The 24,079-nt window shown below is 39.1% G+C and overlaps 1 protein-coding gene across 1 annotated transcript; it reads right to left on the bottom strand.

The window, feature by feature from the left end:
- Positions 1–4,865: 4,865 nt before the first annotated feature.
- ndufa10 (NADH:ubiquinone oxidoreductase subunit A10) lies at positions 4,866–23,394 on the bottom strand. Its single transcript, XM_017695070.2, has 10 exons — positions 23,215–23,394; positions 20,379–20,547; positions 18,677–18,892; positions 17,459–17,545; positions 16,913–17,034; positions 15,801–15,880; positions 12,728–12,782; positions 12,507–12,592; positions 11,119–11,227; positions 4,866–5,173 (listed from the first exon to the last, which is right to left on the bottom strand). The coding sequence occupies exons 1-10, from the start codon at positions 23,287–23,289 to the stop codon at positions 5,105–5,107; spliced, it is 1,068 nt and encodes a 355-aa protein (XP_017550559.1). The 5' UTR covers positions 23,290–23,394; the 3' UTR covers positions 4,866–5,104.
- Positions 23,395–24,079: the final 685 nt, after the last annotated feature.

Here is a 24,079-nt window from a genome sequence, read left to right as displayed (position 1 = left end):
CCTAAATTCCCTGCAATTGCATGTTGAGAAATGTTGTTCTTAAACTGTTGGACTATTTGCTCATGCAGTTGTTCACAAAGTGGTGAACCTCACCCCATCCTTGCTTGTGAACGACTGAGCCTTTCAGGGATGCTCCCTTTATACCCAATCATGACACTCACCTGTTTCCAATTAACCTGCTCACCTGTGGAATGTTCTAAACAGGTGTTTTTGGAGCTTTCCTCAACTTCCCCAGTCTTTTGTTGCCCCTGTCCCAACTTCTTTGGAACGTGTTGCAGGCATCAAATTCAAAATGAGTGAATATTTGCAAAAAACAATAAAGTTTATCCATTTGAACATTAAATATCTTGTCTTTGTAGTGTATTCAATCGAATGTAGGTTGAAAAGGATTTGCAAATCATCGTATTCTGTATTTATTTATGTTTTACACAACGTCCAACTTCATTGGAATTGGGGTTGTAAGAGTGGAGCTTGATTTTCTCCTCTCCTCTCCTCTGCTTTCCCTTTTTCCTTCCTTATGCAAATGGATTTCCTTACATACATTCCCCTCAGAATTACCTGCTGAAAAATTAACTTGTTCTTAAAGGCTGTTTTGACTGGAAATTAAATAAAAGAAGGGTGTTCCTCTGGCTTTTGCACAGTACTATTCACTTTTTCAGTGAAATGTTTTTTTTTTAACTGAGCAGTAATCCTGTATCATTTTCTAAAGTCTTTCAGGAGGAGGACCTTGAAAGAAAAGAAATGAGAAATGCTTTTTCAATGTGTTCCTCTAGTGTTAGAAAGTTGCATAAAACCTTTTAGAGGTGAAAGTCAAGCTGGTTCAGATCTGAAAACATCCACAGGTGTTTCTGTCCATCCACTGTGAGAAGACGACTCAGTGCTGTGGGTCTGAAAGGATGTGTAGCAGTTCAAGAAGCTCTTACTGAGAAAAGGAAACAGACACATCAAACAAAGAATCTGCTGGTGTTCTCAGAACAATGGGCTGACCCCCCCAGAGTCGAGACCTCAACATCACTGAAGAATGGAGCTGTAATAAAGGTACAGTACATAAACACTAAAAAAAAAAGTGTTCACATTATATTTATTTGTTACATTATATTTACTTATTTAAATATGTACACACAAGATTATTATATCTTGAAAAGGTAAGAAGGGTGCCAGCCTACTCGTACTGTACTTGTGTGCAATTAAAATGTGAAAACTCACTATTTAGGGACATCCAATATATGACGTAGGGTCAGAGGTCACGATGTTCAATATGTTCTTCTGCGATAAGACCCCCTGTTGTTAATTTTCCTGACAGTTGCTCATTCTGGTGTTTTGTCTATTGTGTTTCAACCCTGCAACAGTGGCTTTGTCTGTCTTTCCAGCTGGCTCGTTTCTTCGCCACTCCTGATCATAACTGTAATAATCCACGATTCAAATGGTAATGTCATTTCGGATTAGGCCCTGGGCAGAGGAACCCAGGCTGAGGCTCATATTTCCTAATGCAGATTCAAACTACAATCCAACCACTTTACAGGGGGAAAAAGAGAGACTTTGCCGACCTAATTTAGCCTTTTAAAACTCGTTTAGCATGGATGGCATTAATGAAGTTCAATTCCTGCATTGCAGATATGAAACGATGTATTCTTTTCATTAAAATTAGGAGTTCTTAGCCCTCCCCTACCTGGCCCACAGCACACATACAGTCTCCAGCCATTAACACAGCTGCACTGCAGCACCCCAACCTAAAAGTGCAGGAGTGTACAATAACAACTAGAGAGAGGATCTCAGAGCATTAAATATTTATATATTTAAAACAGTGCTGTCAAAATAAAAGCCTCTTAATGTCAGCTACACCTAAGGCACAAGCTGAAGGGAAATAAAGTCTTCCGCACCACCAAGCATGAATCCATAAGATGTTTTAGATCCATTTCTTGCTTTGTAAAAGAGAAAAGGCTCGTCTGTGCCCTCTTTTGGCTAGAAGACCTAACTGCAGGCCACCCAGCTCTAAACGTTTCGTCTGCAATCGGCTTTGAGAGGTGTATTAAGTGTGCCCCCTAGTGGTTTACAATAAGCTTTGAACATTATGATGAACAAACCAGACAGAGACCATCTTTGACAACACCTATGGCCTCACAGACGGAAGCAAGTGTGTCCACTTCTCCTCCTACAGGGCCTTTTGATGATTCCTCTGCTCAGCAAGACCTACTACTCCTTTTAACTCTCCACAGAGTTGAATCAAGAATGCTTTGAATAGAAGGCACACCACTGTGATGGACATTCCAGGCCAGAGCTCAGCACCTCTGGCCTACAGCTACCACATGTTAAAGCAGTTATCTCACCAGAAATAAAATTTATAAATGTTCCTCTTAAGCCAAATGTAGTCAAGTCAATACATGTTTGGTGTTTCAAAGTTTGCTTCTGTAGTTTTGGACTGAAGCTATGAGGCTAATGCAGCTATAAAGAAACAGAAATTTAAAGGAACCGTTTCATCATTGTGGAAACTGCAAGTCTAAATCATGACATACTTGCTTCAATCCTTATCGAGTTACTGAGTAATGCCAAGTAGACTTGCTTATGACACTACCACATCTACAAAAATGGACAAAAGTATACTGCATGGCTAAAAGCAGTAGTTGTCGCCATGAAAGTTTAAACAGTCATGCAGCTTCAGAAACCACATCAGCAAGTCTGGGTTTACTTAAAATTTTAGACTATTGTTTGCGGCTTGATTACCAGTTAGCTAGCTTTCATCACTTAAACACTACAGTAACCTCATAATTCTAGAAAATTTAAGAAGCAAATTCAGCAAACCAAACATATCTGATACAACTACATCTGGGGGGGAAGCAGATATGATTTTTCAACCAAGCCACCACTTTGGTGATATGGGATGCAGCTAGCACGACCTCCTTCACCTAAGACACAATTTCAACGTCACTACTTACCTGCTCTTTTTCTGATGTTCTGATGCTCGGTGCATTTGCATGGCTCCTGAAGCGCAAGCCTCCTCCAGCTCGGGCCACTTGACAAGGGCATGAAATCAGATACAGGCTTTCAGTCTCTTTTGAAGTGAAACCCTTGTATTTGTTTTAATCTCAGCTCTCTGTATCCCACTCCTGGCCTTTGAACAATCACTCACGGAGGGTAATAAGGAGGGACCCGGGTTCCACAGGAGATGGCGAAAGACTGACATGCACAGATCAAAGCTATTTGACTGGGTGAGTCATGCGAGGACTCTGCGATTTTTTATCATTCTGATCTACTTCTGCAGCGTAATTGGAGAGGTTCATGAATAAACAGCATTTTTTTATTGGGGAGGTATCAGCACTGGCAATCAGGAGTTGATTATGGTAATCTGAAGCCTCTTCAGCATACAAAAGACAGGAATTAATCACTAGTGGCACAAAGCGTACTGCTATTTCTGGAACGGCGGGCCGCAGTCTTACTGGCAGCGGGAACAAAATAATACCGCAGACAGGCCCAAGATAGCATCTTTTTGGTGGGGGAGGGAGAGTGGGGGCACTAACGAGAAGCGGGTGGTTTCGGATGGCTAATGAGTTGAGACGAGCTTTCCTCGTCGTGCTTCTCAAAAGTGACTTTTAATTGGGCCGATTAGTCACTGTCTGGCCGCGGCAGGACGGGATGAAAGCGCTGATCGTCCGATTTAGCTTCTTTACCGCCATTCGTCTTTCCATCACTTTGGAGTGTGGGAGTGATGGAATGCTAAACATCATCTGCCCAAATCTCTACGAAACCAATCACCACTTGTCGTGTTTGTCCATTGTCCCCCACTTTATTCCTGGAATTGACTTTTTGGGCCTTCCACTGGCCGAATCTCCATTACACCAGATCATTAGACCATAGAAGGTCCAAAGGGAGTAGTTTAGCAAGAAACAAATGGTACGTAAACTTCCCCTCACTTCAAATTTAGCCCATTAGTCATGTTTGACGTCCAAAGTTTGCTTCTTTAGTCTTCGCACCAGAGCTAAGAGGCTAATATATTTAACAAGTAACAAAAATGAGGTAACAATAACCGGCTTTTAACTTAACTTTATACTACTGCATATCTGTATCTAAATTCACCATAATTTTCCCCAAACACTAACCCTGTCCCTTAATCTAACCTTAACCATAACCCTAACCTAAAACTTACAGGTAACTTTCAACCTAATTTCAATATAAATATAACAGTTCTTATTTTAGGATTAAAGATAAAGAGAAAAGATGCAGATATCTCAGCACTGTAAATTTGAATGATTCTGGTGAACTTATATGTTACATTACAAATTACATTGTGTATTTTCAAAGAAATTAGATATACATTAACACAATCTACAAGGGGAGAAAAAAAAACTAAACATGGCGCTTTTCTGCAAATATTAGTGCACAATTTTAACATTTTGGAAAACAAATAATAATAATATATAAAACAATAAATAACAATAAAATGCCATATCTTTTGCACAGTCCCATCCCCTGTATGTTATGTTCAGCAAATAAACAGTATTTGGGCATTAAAACATGCAGAAATGTGTTCTCTGTAGAGATTTTCATTTAGAAAATCTATAACATGGAATATGACCGGGATGCTCAAACTTTTGCATATGACTATGATTCCGATATCACTTTGCTTCTCAAATGAACAAAATGGACAAAATGCATGCTTAAATCATCACGCTCTAGCCTACGATACTGTGCGTGCTGTTTGCTCATTCTAAATGGTCTGGTTATAAGCTTGGTTATTAGCTACATCAGCCATGAAGCTGCAGTGCAAAAAAGCAACCTGCAGCAAGCGTCTCGGCTGATCAACTACATGTGTTAAGGGAAACCTATATAGATGTTAATGTTCTTTTATTGAAAAGATTCAGATTCATATGTAATATTTTAAACAGATACGAGTTTATTTTTGCTTAATAACAATTTACAGAAGTTCAGCCGCAGAACAGCAGAACACAATCTTCCCTCCCAGAGGATGTGGACAAACAAATGAAGCAGGATTAAATTAAAAAAAAAAAAAAAAAAAAAAAAAAAAAAAGGTTTACTCTCCAACAGCTGCTCCTTCCCTTAAGTCATGTTGGTGCATCTCTGAGAAGGTTGGCAGTTAGCGGTAAGCTTCTCACTTCAGCCAAATACCTTTGTCTCCTGCATCTTCATTGTAACCCTCTGCATACCTCTTCCCTGGAAGCTAAAGGGAGAAACCACGAGTAGATGTTACTGCCAGCACTGGCAAAACAACCATGATGACAATGGATATGTTTACATGCAGCCTAATAATCCGACTAATAGCTCAATCAGAATAGAATACCTCCATGTAAACACCTCAAGTGAAATAGTCCAAAATACAAATAGTTTAGAATACAATTTCAATCCGATTGAACGAGGTGGGTAATCCTGTAAATAATCCATTAAATAGTAGAATAACAGACATATAAACGCCTGAATCCGATTACATTCCAATCAGAACATTTAAGTATGTTCTGCGGATGTGCATCGCATCATAGCAAAGGTTTATAATGTTCAACATGGCGGGAGCAGAAACTGGTCTGCAAAGGACATGAAGTTTATGCTCTGATCTTTAAAAGACGGCGGTGGGACTGATGTCCAGCTTACGTGTCTCAGAACATGACGTCTTCCTCTCACCACTTCCTTAATAACTACATGTGAAGTGTTTTTCTGAGTCTGACATCATTTTAAAGGAGTTAAAAACACAAACGCGCCAACTGGAAACTCATCTCACTAGGACTGGATCTCACTGTCATGGTAACGTTTACTCTAAGTGGTACTCCATTTTGCCTCGGATTACTTGTAGTGACCATAAAATTGTTTAATAGAGTGTGCATATAAACACCTCATCCTAAATCTGTAATCGGAATAAATTCAATCGGACTGGCAAAATCTTTGCATGTAAACAAAGCCAATGTGTTATTAACTGACAAGCAATTTTTTTTCAGTGACACAAACATGCATTTCGGTCAAAATCGGTCAAAAACTAGGACGTTTCTGTTGATAACATTGTACATAAGTGAACACAATGTAATATATCATTAGAAGACTATACTGTAATATAATGCTTAATACCTGTAGCTGTCACATCGTCACATCCGCAATCAGCCTGCCTTTAAATTCCTTCTCTTCCTGCTGTTCTACCACCCAGACCAAGTTAAGAGACTCTTCCAAAACATCCATTTCGGAGCAATGGTCAAACAAAAGCCAGTCCTCTAAAGCCAGACATACACTGCGATTTTAAAAATCTTGTTCTTTGGTGATTCATACTGTATGTTTGAGTAGATCATTGTGTACCAAGTGCGTGTATTCAGACGTCAAAAGGAAATGCTGAAAAGGCTAAAATTGAGCACAAGTACAAGTAAATGAGCACAGTAATTGGCTGATACCCAATACCAGTATCTATGCATCATTAATCAATATTTAAGTATATAGTTACTGATTAAATCTTAATTGTGGACAATTTCTATTGGTCCATTTATCAACAAATGTATTGACATCCATGTCAAAAAATGAAACATGACAAAAAAAAAAAAAAAAAAAACTGGAGCACAGTTTGTTCCTACAGCCACAATGTATTGCATGTGTTATTTTGGTGTCTTCACTAACATTATAAAATATGGGAATCCTAAGTGACCACCAGTGCACACCTCCCAAGTGAATATCTTTTCTTAATGAACATACCATCCAAATCAACTGCACAAATATCTCCTACTCTTGGTCACACGAAACCTGATCATACAGAACCAAAATAACATCAGTTGAGCCTTGCCTCCATGTGCTTTAGTGTAAGAGGAGCCAGGAGAAAGTTCACGATAGTGAAGACAGATAGAGGGGGTATTAAAGTCCCATAGAGGCTGTGAAGGCTCAGCAGTCTCCTAATGAAAGCAGATGAACTCCTTTCCCTTCGGTGCAAGTGGAACGCAGGGCAGTTTACAATGGCTTTCATCTCTTCCTAAGTGCTACATGAAGGCAAGACGAATGGCTTCCCAGCGCAAGTTTTGCCAACCTAGATTAAGGTCGGTCTTACAGCAAGACGGGTTCTCAATGGGGAATGTCCACTGACAAGGTGATCTAGACAAAGACTCTTGCATTGCAGCCTAGGAAAGCTGCTTCTAAATTGCTGGTGTCACCCAGTAAGAGTATTTGGCGAGCTGCCTTCACAGTCCAGCCATTCTTTATCCGTCCTGTGCCACTTAACTCAGGTATTTCCAGTGTTTACTGAAGAAACAGCCAGCAGGCAAAGAGGCCAGAACATTTTACAGAATAAAGTAAAATAGATATTCTGTGATAGGCTTACTGAACAAGCACAGCAGTATTCATTAGTCAAATACTTGGCATAGCAAGGTCAAGCTTTTTGATGAAACTCAAAGCTCTTCCGTATGATAATGATAGCTAATGATAGCTTAGTTAGCAGGCCAAATGTCACACAGCACAGGCTTGGTTCCAGCTAACTGATGATAAAATGATACTTGTTTGTGTGTTCTCAGAAATCTTCTAGTCTAATGACTGGTGTTTAAGGGAAAGCTGAAATCGAACATGTTCTGTGGTGAGTGGAGCTCTTAGCCATGGCTGAGACGCTTTCATGCTTAGTTTTTCTGAGTAATTTTCAGGCTCTTATTTATCCTCTTTCTTTTAGTGTGCCCTACTGTTGAGATTACAGGCCACCAATGCAATGACCTCTCTAAAATATAAATAGGTAAAATGTGTTTATTTACCCATTCGGATGTAGACACGTCAATATTTTGTCATCTTTTTAAATACTGCAGTACTGTTATACCACCCAATCCTACTCAACACATGCTCCAGCCTTCGACTAATCCAGTAATACTGATCATACTGCAGGACACTGAGATGTATTGATCGGTTGTACTCAACAAGTCATACTTATGCATACCAATCCATTAGGGCTGTGGGTGAGTCATTGAACCAGAAGAGCCAAACACACACCCATCGATCATTAACTGGCCTTTAAGTAATTGTGATTAACGATGTCTTTTTTTTTTTGTTCATTTTATGCAACTGTTATAATACAATGATAAAGTAGGTAAATGGGCTGTTTAGTAGCTCCCAGATAATGACAGACGCAGCTCGAGCTCAAATAAACAAACTTACGTCTGCCCTCTTCAGATGTTAAAGCACAGGCCAAAAGTTAAAACCTTAGTTGCTTTTGTAAGACCCATGACACATCTCGACAAAAGTGTTTTGTCCTTCATTTACATGTATTTGCTTTAACCCACTGAAGCACCCCCAATTCACATCCTGTTGTGATGTAAATGTAATGTGAAAATTAACAGCTGTGGAAAATAATTTCAATCAGGACAAGTAATTACAATCAGACTATTATGTAATAATTGTGATATGCCTGGTCAGAAGCGTTTCTAATTGTGTTGTGATTGCATAAAAGATGTATACTCATCATGCAATGGATTTTTTTTTTTTTGGGGGGGGGGGGGTTACCCAATTTTCTCCCCAATTTAGTCATTTCCAATTCTATGTGCTGATTAGGATCACCCCAATCACATGATGCTATCAACGCTAGGAGAGTGAAGGCTAGCACAGGCATCCTCCAAGACCTGTGAAACACCAGCCACCGCTTCTTTACAAACTGCCGCTCTCGCAACGTCATTGGACAGCTGAATGCGCTCGGTGAAAAGCGCCTACCGCCAGAACTGTTACGTCAGCTAACAAACGCCTGCACTGACAAGTATCGCGTTGAGTGATGGGGAAGAAGGAGGGGCCCACCCAGAGAGAGCGAGGCCAATTGTGCTCTCTTGGACTCCCGTCTACGGATGGCTGTAGCATCACCAGGGATCAAACTAGTGATCTCCTGATGATAGGGCCAATGCTTAGACGGTTGCGCCACTCGGGAGCCCTTGCAATGGCATTTTTGTGGGCAAGGAAACTTCTTAAAATGCTATACAAGATGATCAGAAAACTGATATGCTGATAATCGAACTTAAATGTCATGTGGTAACATCATAGATGACTCATTACATTCTCGTAGTAACTTTCACTGTTTTCTAATTTTTTACTAATTTGTAGTAAATATTCAATGCAGCTCTACACATATACAGTCAGTGGTGATGTCAGTGGGTGTTTAATAAATGTGGCTCCAAAGATTTTCAACAAAAGATCTATACAATGTGAAATCCTGGCTTCTGTGACTTCTGTTACACAACATACATGTTGAATAATCAGGTTTATTACACTTAGCAGGGTGTGATATGCATGAAATTACAATTTAAAATAGGAAGTATAATTTACACAACATTGCTGAATGTACGCTATTGTTGTTTTAAATGGCCTTTATGGCATGTTTCACTTTATGAATTAAAGTAAATCATGACTGGACCCCTGGCTGGAGTGCACAAATAAAGTCAAAGCAGGCCCTTGTATTTCATATTCCCATTGCCCTCCGCACACTCTGCAATAAACCAGAGCACTGAATAAAATGTCAGTCGGAAACATCCAATAACGTAATTTACGCTCCTGGTCGCAGCGAGGGAAAAACTACTCTCTAAGCGCGTGGGCTTAAAGGTCAGGTGTGAATATTTTCTAGCAGAGATGATGGTACCAAATCACTTACAGCATATTGAACAACTGCCATTTGTTAAGGATTCTTCTCAATCTTTTCTCAGCAAATGTGTGCTAATGTCACACTGGAACAATAAAGAGTTAGGTCAAGTTATAGACCATGTTGCTTAGTAACTAGGAGAAGTAACTAGCCTCCTTCAATAAATATTTTCACTATTAGCAAGAAATCTTATAAAAGATAATAAAATTAACTACAGTGAGAAATGAAACCAATTAAAAGACTATAACAGGCATTCTGCATCAATTAAATTATATAAGCCAACCTTTGGACATGTTTTCAACTTAATTCAAGACCCAATATCCAAAGAAGTATACTATGTATCCTGTTTCAATAACTTAAGAAGGATTGCTGAATTATTTTCTATATGCTGGCACTCTCACAATGCACAATGCAGGTTTACCTGTGGGCGCTGCAGGATTCAGAAAACACTAAGCTAGTTTAGTTTTAATGGACTGTCACCAGCTGCATGGCATCTGTCATGTAAGTGTCTATTATACACGATATTCAACAGGGTATGGTCTGATGTGCTGATGACTATTTTTAAGAATTATCACTTCTTAAAGTGGCGACACGGTGGCGTGGTGGGTAGCGCTGTCGCCTCACGGCGAGGAGGGCCTGGGTTCGATTCCCCGGCTGGGTGACCAGGGTCCTCTGTGTGTGGAGTTTGCATGTTCTCCCCGTGTCTGCGTGGATTTCCTCCGGGTTCTCCGGTTTCCTCCCACAGCCCAAAAACATGCAGTCAGGCCAATTGGATATGCTAAATTGCCCCTGGGCGTGAGTGTGTGAGTGACTGTCTGTATGGACTTCTTAAAGTTACATTTATTCACCAATGTAGCATTAGATAGATTGACTTCAACACCACAGTACTGAATAAAGTTATAGGTAAATATGTGCATGTTTCAACAATGGCTATCAGTCAGTCTTTTAGTCAGTAAGCAACAATGTGCATCATTCACCAATATCTTTCTTCTTAAACTTAAGAATTGTTCACACCTTTGTGCTCTTGAGTGTATATCGATTCTGTTCTTACCTAAGAACAAATCCCAAATAGAAAAACATTGATAGGTATTAAAATCCCTTGCTCTATGCCAGAGGTGCAGATTTACAAAGGTTTAACATAAAGAGCAGCAAGAGGACCACAGGTAAACATGGTCAGGGTACAGGCCTGAAAAAGTGCAATAATCTATGCTCAGTAAGTTATAACAGACCTTACTTACAACCAAGCCTAAACCCTGTTGACGCAACGAGCTGCAGGAGTTTGTCTCTCAATGTGTTTTCCCAAATCCTTATTCACTTTCCAAAACTCCTTATTTCCTTCTTCCTGCATGCAAATTGAATTGGATTTTCAAGGACTGCGAAACCTGTCGTTTCTGTTCCAGTTGTTCCAACAGCCTTTAGCATGTTAGCTTATAGCCCATATTGTATTGCCAGAAAGTTCATGTGAGTGACCACCCCCTCCCCTCTACCACACACAGAGATGTAATCTAATCTCTCACATTCAGACCTGCAGATGTTTGCAATGTACATACAGATTTGAAGGAGTAGAAGCCTTTGTCAAATTCATGAGCGCCGATGGTGACCTCTGGGATGTATCTGGGGATTGCAGTCATATTAGCCACTTTCTGTTTATCTTCTACCCTGGGGTAAAGAAAACGCATATAATGGTAAAATTACACCTCACATCAGAAGATCAATAACAGATTCCACTGTAAAACAACAATAAATGCATTTTCACATCTCCAAATTCATTCTGGTGCTGTACAAAATGTTTTACACTGTACTGTCAACAATGCTTTTCACTGGGTTTACCACTGAAGCTGAATGTTAATATCTCCCACAGGGATATTGCTCCAATGTCTGTAAAATAAATAGAGTATCCATTTCATACCTTTCCTGACATTGTTTGGTTTTATCATCTGCACTTACTACCCAATATGCGTGTAGATATGATTGCACTTAGTCGATTGAACCACAAACTTGCTCTCTGGGAAGTTCCTATTTGCTGTAATATCATTCAGAACACAGCATGACTCAACTTTTCCTGCTCAGAAAAGACAACAACCGCAATGTTCCATGGATTCAGCTATGTGGCACCTTTAGATGGGACTTTTTAAAAAAAGACGCTGCTATAACTGGCCAAACACAGCAGCTACAAACTTGGGCCATGAAACCAGTCTCTAGGTCTGTAAGAATATTTATATTATTCTTTATTTTGTGACACACTGTGAATCAAATACAGTTAGATTCTATGCTGTAAAGGTATTTGTGGTATCATCATTATCAATATAAATTGGAATGGTCTCCACTTTACATCCACTTAATATGTCTGGAAAAGGTAACCTGCGTGTGAATCTTCTGCGAGTAACAAACGGAAAGGCTTTATCACTACATGAATAGTTTATGAGTACAGAGAAAGTCTGTATTATGAAAATATGTCAAATTTGTGCTGCGTTGAAACATTTGACACAAACACCAATCTATGTGATCACAAGCCAGCCAACAAGAGTTAGCCATTAAAATGTATTATTTGTCTTCTAAGCAGTGATTTGTACATATTATGCTTCTGTCTGGACTGAAAAACTGATATTTCCCTCACTTTCTGAAATTTGACGTAGGATGTAAACACAGTTAAAGTTTCAAAACATACTGTTCCCCAATTCATACATACGGTACATATGCAGAAACAGATGTAATGTATTTAAATATATCCACCCATTCAGCCTACATCAGCTTAATACTACCCATTCACGTTAAAGATGTCAGTTTTATTTTCATTATCATATTTTATTATTATTGCACAGACTGAACTAAAACACGACTAATTTGTATCATGTTTGTGTGATACTTCAATTATTTGTTTGAATTTTATACAACAGTCGGACGGAAACCGAGCTCATATTCTAAAATGTACACTCACAGCATTCGCATATGATGGAAGGTGACATCATCCTGCTCTATCCATGGACCTTTCTCAAACTTCAAATAATCAATATCCTCTGCAACCTGAGAAAAAAGAATGAAAAGTGCCATAGGAAAACAATGAGCAGAAGGAAATAAGAAGAAAAATATGTCTGGACAAGGTAAACTGAGTGTAAAGATTGTGTGAGTAACAGATAGAAAGGCTTTAGCTCGACTTACCCTCTCGATATCTTGGGCTTGTGTTGTATCATAGGCAAGCACTTCAGACTCCTCACTGAAACAAAAGCAGTTACAGTGACAGACAATGGTGGTACAAACTCAGCAAAAAACAAACTTGTGCAAGTTTCTATACAGTGTATGTGTGTGCTGCTTTGATTGACATGTAACTGACATTACACAAGAGATTTTATATTCACTCCTGAATATAAATGAATAAAAATTCATATGCTGAATAACAATAGGTGGTATAACATACTCAAGAACATCTGCACTACAGGTTTAATACCACCTGAAAACACAATATCAGAAAGGAAAGTCTGACATCATCTGTAGACAATACAAACAGTGTGTCGATTTGGTGGATTACTAACTAACAGCTAAAATATTCAACAAAACCATCAACAAAGCAGATTGGTTCGTGAGGTACACCAATATCGTCAATCTGCCTCAACTTCAAAGTAGTTTCACAGATTCAATGTCGTCTTTTCCTTTGAAAAATGAATGACACGCGACCACTGCTGAACACTAAAAGAAAACTTTACATGTGTAAAGTGAACATTTAGTTGTCTATTAGGGGTCACAAGTGATAATAGTATATTTGGACCAATCATAACCAGGAGGAGGTCTCAGAATGTGCAGTACTGATAGTCAGTATAGTTTTGTGCTTTGTGTGCCAAGTTATTTATTTGCAGTCAGTTCAGACTGTCTTTTTCTTCTTCTTCTTTCAGCTGCTCCCTTTAGGGGTGGCCACAGCGGATCATCTGCCTCCATCTTGCCCTATCCACTGCCTCCTCTACTTTTACACCAACCATCTCCATGTCCACCTTCACTACATCCATAAACCATCTCTGAGGTCTACCTCTTCTCCTTCTACCCGGCAGCTCCATCTCCAACATTCTTTGACCAATATATCCACTATTCCTCCTCAACACATGTCCAAACCATCTCAACCTGGCCTCTCTGGCTTTATCTCCAAACTGCTCCACCTTCACTGTCCCTCTGATCTGCTCATTTCTAATCTTGTCCATCCTTGTCACTTCCAACGAAAATCTCAGCATTTTCATCTCCGCCACCTCCAGCTCAGCCTCCTGTCTTTCAGACAGAGCCACAGTCTCCAAACCATACATCATAGCAGGACGCACTACTGTCTTCTTCAAATTTGAGTATCAACTTTGCACCAATATGCAAATACTTCGGGCAAAATTTTGATATCCACTATATGGATATCAAGTATGTGGGCACCTGACAATCACACCTGTATGAGCTTGCTGAACAGTCTATTCCAAAACCTTGTTCACTGATATAAAATTGCCCCCTTTGCAGCTGTAACAGCCTCCACTCTACTGTCAAGTCTTGCCACAAGATTTTGGAGTGTGACTGTGGGAATTTGTGCCCATTCAATCAAGAGATCATTTGTGAGGTCAGGCACTGATGTTGGACGACGCTCTCAACGAACATTCCAGTTCATGTCAAAGGTGTTCAATGGGGTTAAGGTCAGGGCTCTGTACAGGCCAATGGAGTTCCTCCACACCAAACTCATCAAACTATGTCCTTATGGAGCTCAATTAGCACACTATGCTGTAAGCCTCACCTTTTGAAGTACGGACTGAGCCATAAAACAGCCACCATATCAAGTATAGCTCAGTGTTGTCTTTTTATTTTTGCTAGACCAATATTAATGTTTTGTTCCAGCCTGTCTATAAAGCATCTTACAGGCCATTTTGTTTGTCAAATGTAATTCGGTTTATTTCTGGCGGATTCCAGGTTGTTTAGGTGTAAACTGAAAAGCTTGCTCAGTGGTACTGACAGCTTGGGAATTTAGTTTAGTCTCATCTTGAGAGTCTGACCAATTTGACTGCAGGTCAAAGGGTCTTAAAAGTATCCATTTTGTGTTTGTGCGCAAAGTAAAAAGTGAAATCTTTCAAATGGTTTGAGTGTCTCCTACAGCTGTCCAAGTCATTGCTTAGCAATGGCGTCACAGCAGTGTAATATGGTGTTGGTGAAGAAAAAACACTTATGCCAAAATAACAGCACAGTTAGAACTCTTCTCAACCAATCAGCTTGCATAGCCAGAACTAACTGGTGTATAATGTAGCATAAACATTACTCTTCACTGGAATTAAGGGACCCAAACTAAAAAACAGCCCCAGACCATTATCCCTCTACCACCAAATGTTACTGTTGGCACTATGCATTCCAGTAGGTAGCGATCTCCTGGCATCCACCAAATCCAAATTCTTTCATTAGACTGCCCGATGGCGGGATTCATCACTCCAGAGAACATGTTTGCACTGCTCCAATGTCCAATGTGCTTTACACCAGTCCAACCATTGCCTGGCATAGTGCAAGGTGATTTTAGGTTTATGTGCAGCTGCTTGGCCAAAGAAAGCTATGTGTATGAAGCTCTCAAAGTTCAGTTCTTGTGCTGATGTTTCCAGAATCAGTATGGTACTCTGAGTAATGCAATCAAGGACAAGCATTTTCACACGCTTCACGCTTCAGCACTTGGCGGCCCCAGTCTTTTGGGTTTGTATGGTCTAAAGCTTTGAGGCTGAGATGTTTTTCTCCAAGATGCTTCCATTACATAACAATAGCACTTACAGTTGCAAATTTAACAGGGCAGAGAGTTCACAAACCAACTTGTGGTAAAGGTGCCATCCTATAATTGCACCACGTTTAAAGTCACTGAGCTCTTTAGTACAACCACTCTATTACCAGTGTTTGTCTGCAAGGCTGTGTGCTTGCTTTTTTTTTTTCTTTTTTTAATAAACCTGTTAGCAATAAGTGTGGTTACTAATTAGGAGGGGTGTCCACATACTTTTGACCATATAGTGTATACAACTTTTAGCCTTACACCACATACCTTACAGTGTTCTAAAAATTGTGGTGCTAATAATGCATAATTTTAGTGCATTAACATATCACGTTGTGGGGTGGGTGATATGATGGATATTTTATACTTCCATGAAGGAATTTTCACTACACACAAATTTATCACACCAACATCTATAAAATATCTAATATAGCATGGCTCCTCAGCCTCAGAGTGGATGAATAAATCAGGCTAGCTTACCTGATTTTGGGCAGGAACGTCTTCTTGTATGAAGTCTCAATGCTTTTAAGGTAGTCGATTTGTACCTTTTGGAGATATGGCTGGAGAAAATAAGAGACAAAAAAACCACAATTGTAGAAAAGCTCTCTTAAAATCATCCAATGCATTACATCTGAAACTACAGAACTCCATCATATGAAATAATTGCATAATTACTACATAATAATTGCTCATTACTACATTACTCCAAATGCAACTAACATCAGAACATCTAGCCAACAAAAAAGAATCAAACATCTGGACAAACAACTATCAGTCTTGGAGCAACACATGAAACACGTCAGTTTCACAAATGATTCAATGACTCCACCTGTTTACTCTGGACTCAGTTCAGAACAAAAGCCCCAGCAAATGAAGACTTGCCAAACTTCAGATGTTTAAAGTACAAATAATCTTCAGCACCTGAGCCTAGCTTGAAAATGTGAATGATCTGACAGCAAAGCATTCAGAAGCCTGTTCAAAGGGAGTTAGTGATGGGATGGGTTCAATTAGAAGCATTTCAGAGGCACTTACTAGAGAAATTTTACCCTAAAAATCTAAAATTTCTTTAATCCTTTAGAAAATAGGCTATAAACTATTTGCGATGTAATAACTACCATACTACTGAGTATTTGGTTTCATCATATGCAAGATCGGTTCTGTGTAATGTAAATGCAGTGATTTGTCGGAAATTAAAATAAACTTAAGTGCAGCAGTACAAGCAGTAGCCAGAGCAACTTTAGCACAGCAGGACTGGTGTCTTGTTCAGAGGAAGGTGGATGCTATTCTCTATTAGGTAGCTTCAGCAAAAATATACTGTAATAATTACTGCTAGTGAACTACAGATGTGTAAAATTCAAGTTTATCCCAACACATCATTCTCTGTTGATCAACTCAAGCACTCAATAACAAGGCAAGGTGTATCTGTGACAATCCAACTCGATCGAGCACAAGCTGGTTCGGTTCAGCTTCAGGTACAAGTTTAGCAGATCCAGTCGAGAGTGTTTGATTTGAGACTCAAAGTCCTGAGTGTGGGTCGGGTTCTGGCTTGTTTGTTACTACATTTTGTTGTCACAGGCAGCTGTAAGACTTACTTTTCCAGAAGCGTTGAGTTTCTTCTGGACCTCTTCAGCAGGAGAGTCCACATAGATGACTAGGTGAGGGGGCAAAAACTCACAGAGGCTGACACTCTTGACCTCGTTGTAATGATCCACACCTGAAGGCCAGAAAGGCAAATATCAGTGCTTCATCCCTTCTTGTGCGCTTAAGGTTAAATAAAACCACAAACAAACCAGGGATTGTCCGGTAACTGTAGGCTTCCTTGAGGAAAACTTTAGTTAAGCTGCCACACTCACATGCAATCACAATGTATTATTAATTTGCTTTTTTTTAAACAAATAAATGCTTACTGCCCAGATAAATGACTTTACATATTTTCTCACATACATCAGAAGAGTATTCTACTGGCAATGCTTTTCTATGGAGCTTTAACAAGTTTTGAGTGCATGTGAACTCCTGTGTCAGCAGTGGGTGTACCTTAAAACAGCTGAATTCACTATTAAAAAGGGGTGGACACAAACCTTTGGACATACACTCACATTCCCCAAATAAAATGCTTCAACCTAATCCACAACACTTACACTCTTTCCTGATGTATCCTTGCTTGAACATGGCCTCCACAAACACCAGGTCACTAAACGGAGACCGTTCAAGGACGACTCCCTGGCCTGAAAAAGGCAATAAAAACAGATCTGTACAGCTAGACAAACAAAAATAATCTAACTAATAATGAGCATACAGGACACTAAATACTGGCTTAATAATAATTAATAATGGATGGCTTCACAGGTCTCAAAGGAAGCCTACGCTAGCCTTTGCCCTCCTAGCATTGGTAGTATTGTGTGATTGGGGGAATCCTAACTAGTGGGTGGAATTGGAGACGACTAAATTGAGAGAGAGAGAGAGAGAGAGAGAGAGAGAGAGAGAGAGAGAGAGAGAGAGAGAGAGAGAGAGAGAGAGAGAGAAAAGAAAAAAAAAAAAAAAGTGTCTACCAATTTCTGAGTTAACCAAATCAAACAAATTTGTAACTCAAACATTAAGCTTGATGTAACTCGAGATTTTCACGATTGTAGATCACTTTTACAGTGGCAACATATACTGCAACAACATGAAAACTGATTAACTATGCAGATGGCAAGAACATAAAGAATGTAAAATTATTACTCCGTTAAGCAAAATCACAGTAGTACAGTCAACAGCACTGCTTTTTATCGTTAGACATACTAGTCTTGCTACATATTTAATGCTGATTTTTTTACCTACTTTGAAAAAAATAAGCTGCTTGATGACTTCATGCTTCACATAAGTAGCTGTATGTTATAAACGTCGCTCAGGTTGTCTTTAGACAATTATCATTTGCCTAAATTTCTATTATCATCCAAGCTTACTAACAGTATTTTTATGACTAAGATAATTTAGCTAATAAACTCTAAACTGTACACAGCATGCTTTGGTTTAACTCTAACTCCAAACATAGAGATAACATTCATACAGCTGCAGCTCAGCAGATACTGAATTATTTCACTAATGCTGCAGGTATGTTAGTTGGCCAGAACCAAAAAAAAATTTTAAAAGAAATTATCAGAATAATAAAAAGATAAAAGGGGTATATACAGGTATTCAATTTGATTAGCTCTCATTTTGTCACGGTCAGGTTAAAGCAACGGTGTTTAGATTTCTACATTTATTAGCTAAGACATTATTTTAAAATTGGTGGTACATCTGAATTTAGTAGAGCCGTGGTTTGAATGTACTAATATTAACTAAGGAATTAGTCGTAGTCGATGCCTGTACTATACCTGTAGTGAGAAGATGCTCGATGGCGTCCGTGTACTGCAGGAGCCTCATGAGGTACATCCAAGACTGCAGGCGGTAAGAGTTGCCATCACTCGCTTTGGGATCCATGTAGAACTTCTCCAGACTGCAGTTTCCATTGTAGGATGTGTCCAGAGGGACCTTCTCGCCAGTCATTTTGTCCAGGTAGTGCACATCAGGCTCAGGCATGTACAGCATACCTAAATACAAGTAATGGAAGGCAATATGGTAAAAATACATCCCAAGGATACTTGAAGACATTTTCACAATATATGACATTCTGAGATTTGTGAACAAGTTGGAACAAGCTGGAGCAAAACAGCAGCAACACGTAAAGAAGGCTGCAAGTAGAATTATCTTTTTTTTTACTTAACAACAACTGTTTTGGTTTTTAATATGAAGTAAGATTGATAAACTGCATTGGGGGGTGACATCCACTAAACTCCCAATAGGTCTATACACACTGCAAGCCAATGTACTCTAATTAAAAAACATTTATATCATATATAAATGTTTTTTTTGTTTTATTTTAATGTTAGTATTTACATACGTGGTGGGCTTAAATGATACATTTGGCTACTTGTACAATTGGCTACCCGTAGAATTGAAACCTAAAAGCTTTTCTCATCCCTTTTTTCATAACATTCAGGGACAGAGCAGAAATCAGTCTTGTTAAAAATGGGAACAGGTCTACGTTCAATGAAAAAAAAATTTTTTCATTTACATCTGAATGAAAAGTAAATCCCAGTTAAACACTATAGGTCCTTCTTAAAATACGGGGTGTCCCGAAAAATTCTCCCACAAATGATCTCAAATTTTTATAAAATGTGTAAATTTGAATGTGTTTTTTCCAGGTTGAAGAATGGCATTCACTAGAAATTAAAAAGCACTTTGTGTGTTAGAATATGTTCAAAAACATACAAAGTCATACAAGAGTGGGCAGCGTGCATTTTCGAGAAAATTCTATGAAAATGCACCAAATAGAAAGCAGATTTGGACATGGCAAAGGAGAGGGAGGCTGACTGTCCAGGCAAAGGGATCTGAACGACCACCAGTATCGGAAGGTAGCGTCAATCAGGTTCGAGAAACATTTGTGTGAAGCCCCAGAACGTATGTAAGAACAGCACTGGAAATCCGTGTTTGGCAGGAGCTGGACTACCGACTTGACGTGTGTTGTATCACAGGCGCTGCACATACTGAAGCTTGTATGTGAAGAAAAAAATCTTGTATTGTTCAACATGAAACCTATTTAATTTCATTTGCCTAGAACATGTATTTACTTAGTTATTCACATCTCAAATTATATAATTTTTTTGGGACACTCTGTAGTCTTCCTGCTGTTCATATAGTCTTCAGCCTATTCATTTATAAAGTACATTTTTATTCCCGAGCTAAAAAAGCACTGAGCTTTTTTTAGGTTGGCTTAATAGGCATAAAAGGCCCCGATACAACTTTCGTAATTGTTTTAAAAGTTTTTTTGTACATATCCAAAAACATAAGAAAATAAGAAAAATGTTCATTAAGATTTAGGTGGGCTGACAGGGCAGCTTTTCCCCTACCATTTCACACTGCAAACATTGGAAGCATAATCTTTGAGCTCAAAAATAATGAGTTCATTTTTCACCCTGACACACCAGCATAATCTGCCATGATATTTTTACAGAAATGCAATGAAGATGTACTTACCCATCTTGTCGGCCAATTTTTGTGCGAGTGCTCCTTTTCCAGATGCCAGATTGCCGTCTATACAGAAAATCTTGCTGTTCTCCTTGAACCTGGGAGTTGTTCTCTCACCCAGAGCATATGCCCACCATCCATACCGCAGGTTTCTGACTGTCGACGTGTGGATTCCAGCCTATAAAGGAGCCCGAGTCAGTTCAGGTACTCTTCTGGAGTACACTACACTAGATGTTTGTACACTGCTGTGAGAATTTGATTAGTAATTACGTCACTCCAAAAAACAATCTTTCCACCCAGGTTTTATACCCCAGTAGCCCACGGCTGGCACTGGGCATGGAGACCTTAGGCTCATGTGCAGCTGTTCAAGACCATCCCATTCTACTGGCTTTTAGGGACACACAAGGACACTGATATCAGCAGATCTTTACTTTAAAAAATACAACTATTCACATTGGACAGTTTAGGTCTGGCATGTATTCAAAGCCGATATTTCGTGACATATTTTTCGCACTCAGAAAGAACAAAACGTTTAGGCAATGCTGGGCTACTGCACAAAAAATGTCAACCTGTTTTTCTTCTATCCTATTGCAAGTAAGTGTTACATTTTTCAGTACCGCTTGTCCAGGTGAACTTATACATTCAATAAATGTGAATGTGCAGATACAGTACTGTGTAAACGGCACCTGAGAAAAAATATATTTAAAAAGCTATATGTTTTCTGTATTTATTTGCTCAGAAAACACTAACATTACAATGAACACAATATCAATACAACAAAGCACTGATTTCATGTACAGGGTGAGTCAAAAGTCACAGGACACCGTTTTATTTCAGAAACGAAAGGGAAAATCCAGACATATCTGAATACCCCAGCAAGTAATGGGTGAGGGGGCCTATCTTTTAGGCTATATCCGGAACATGGCCGCCATCAGATTTGCAGTATCTCTTGTGGTTCAAAAGTTATCTACACAAAGTTGCAACAACAACTGGGAACGTTGCCTGTGATGCACAGCTATTTGACGGGTTCAACGTGCTGTCCCTGGTGCAGAACACAGAGCTGAAGGCGCAGGATCCAATCGTTATGAAACCGCATGAGAATCTCTGGAAAAATGCTGTCACAATCCCCCACAATGCGGTGCTGAAGGTGGTGTCTGTTGTGGATTTTCTCAGCATACACAATTTGTTTGAGATGACCCTGGAGATGAAAGTCGATAATAAAATAAAAAGGTGCCCTGTGACTTTTGACTCACCCTGTATATTGTGTTAGCATTTCAAACCTCTCCTTGAGAAAGTTCAGTACTTACAGCTCCTATCCATACCTAGTTGATCCAATGCACCCATCATTCAATCATTAAGTTAAAGCAAGAGTGCTGCTGATGGAATCTAACAAATCCATGTGATACCTCAGGGACATTGATAAGAAACCTGGAACCAAACCTGTGTTCTTCAAACCAGGTCATATCAACTATATGCGTAAGACTTCTGCACGTATGTGAAAGATTTCAGACATCAGGATCAGCCTGGAATTCTCATATCGGTGCATCTCTAACAAGCTGTGCGTGCACCACTGAATACCTGTGCCAGCAATAGGTGCACTTTGAAAAACCTCAATTCACAAGCAAAGACAATATTATATCATCATTGTGATAAATGATGTCATCACATGAACATATCAATCTTATAGGGACACCAAACAACTGCATGTTACACTAAAAAGAGAGTGCAAGATCTGTTCAAGCCCTCATGACCATTTTCCAACCTCTCGTTTTGCTCCTGCGCATATATAATGCACGTATATGTATATAATGTGCGACCAATATATGTAATTGAGCTCCTTTCACATTGCCTTTCCTGCATTGTGTGTCAATCAAAAAGCACTCTGGGCTGAAACATTGCTTATCATGTCAGCGTGAATTATAGGGCCTAGGCTGCTTTAGGCCGAATGGATGAATATATTTAAACGCTTAACATGTGACATCATAAAAACCACGTATTCAAAACAAGGTTATTTTGCAGCTTAGTTTTCATATGCAAACTGTTTTGCCATAATCCAGAAATCCAATCACTAAATTCTTCCACAACTGAGAGAAATCACAAAACTGATCAACATTAAATCTTATGAAAGCTCATATCTGCCACTGGAAAAAAAATATAAAGCCATTAAGTGAGTCATAATAATGACTTTGAACATAACAAAGAAAGTGTTTATGGCTGCATCCCAATCCCCGCACGTCTACACTTTACATACTGCTTTAATGAACGCGCTTCAAGCCATGGTGCACTAATTTTACACGCTGGTTAGTACTGTAGTAACTTAGGCGGTTTGGGACGCAACCTATGACTCAGCATCGACTTCTCTCTCATAATATGTATGAGCATGTAATTATGAGTTGCTATGCAAATTATGCTTTAATATTTTTAATTACGACTTAATGTCATAATTATGACCAACCATGTTATAAATCATAATTATGGAAAACTCATTTTAATTAATAAATGGCCAAACATTTTCTCCAGAGGCAGTAACGGTTGTATCTTGCCACAGTATTCAGGGATATGGACAGGAACGCTAAGAGAAGAGCTGCAGAGCCGGTGCATGTTGGCTCTAGCCTTTAGTTTTTATGTTCAATGTCAAAACAAGCTTAACAGAAAAGCGTCTCATATTCATCTGTCTCTCTCTGGTCTCTCTGACCTAAGCACACTTTCTAGAAACGAGTGATTTATAAGCATTTAACTCAGTAACCTAAACACCGCGCCCTGCGTGCCTGTGTGTGTTTGTGTCCTTGGTTTCTGTCAGAATGAATCCGGGCTCCGGTTAAAACTCTCCGTTTTCGGCTCTTACCGTCCGCACAGCCGCGCCTGCCCTGAACGCTGCTGCACCGGTGGGCACGAACAACCGAACAACACGTAACGCCATCTCTGAAAACTAATTATTATAATCAGAAAATGAAATATTTCTCTCTAATATCGCCCTCGGCCCGTCCTCCTGAAGGGCCCTCGCCGTCCAGGGAGTTTTGCGTCATCCGTGTGCGCGTGTTCACCGCAAAGCCTGCGAAAATGTACACAGCCTGAATCGCAAACGGCTCCCTACTCCCTACGTAGTGCACTACATAAGTCATAACGCCATGACTCCTACAACCAATTAGTACGCTAAATGTTAACGGAAGAGTCGTGCTGCGTGTAGTTTAATATTTAAGGCTTTCTTTTGGACAATCATTGTTAAATCGCAGAGGTCTGTATTTCATAACCACCGTAGTGCACTACATATGGAGTAGGAAACCATTTGGGATTCAGCCTCTACATAATGACTACTCACGTCTCTAAACGCTTCTTGTAAACATTTAGAAAAGATATTGGCAATAGACGTTTATTTTGTGATTCTGGGGTAGAAAATATATCTATTATTTTCATATTGTTGTCTTTTTTATACAAAGTTTTTTTAATTTCATTATATTTATTTTTACAAAATCTATAAAAGAATAGAAAACGAGCATTTTGCTTCACATTCACAAAAAGTTATTATTATTATTATTATTATTATACACATGTATTGCTTCTGCTTCAATCAACACTACAGCAATAAGACTCTTACCATATTTATTTTGACTAATTTACTTCACTGTAAATTATTTCCTGGTTTTGAAAAAAAAAAAAAAAAATTATATATATATATATATATATATATATATTTTTTTTTTTTTTTTTTT

The sequence above is a fragment of the Pygocentrus nattereri genome, chromosome 6, assembly GCF_015220715.1.
Source record: "Pygocentrus nattereri isolate fPygNat1 chromosome 6, fPygNat1.pri, whole genome shotgun sequence".
NCBI classification, from domain to species: domain Eukaryota; kingdom Metazoa; phylum Chordata; class Actinopteri; order Characiformes; family Serrasalmidae; genus Pygocentrus; species Pygocentrus nattereri.
Note: the sequence above shows the minus strand (reverse complement) of the source record. Positions and strands in the feature narration are given on the sequence as shown.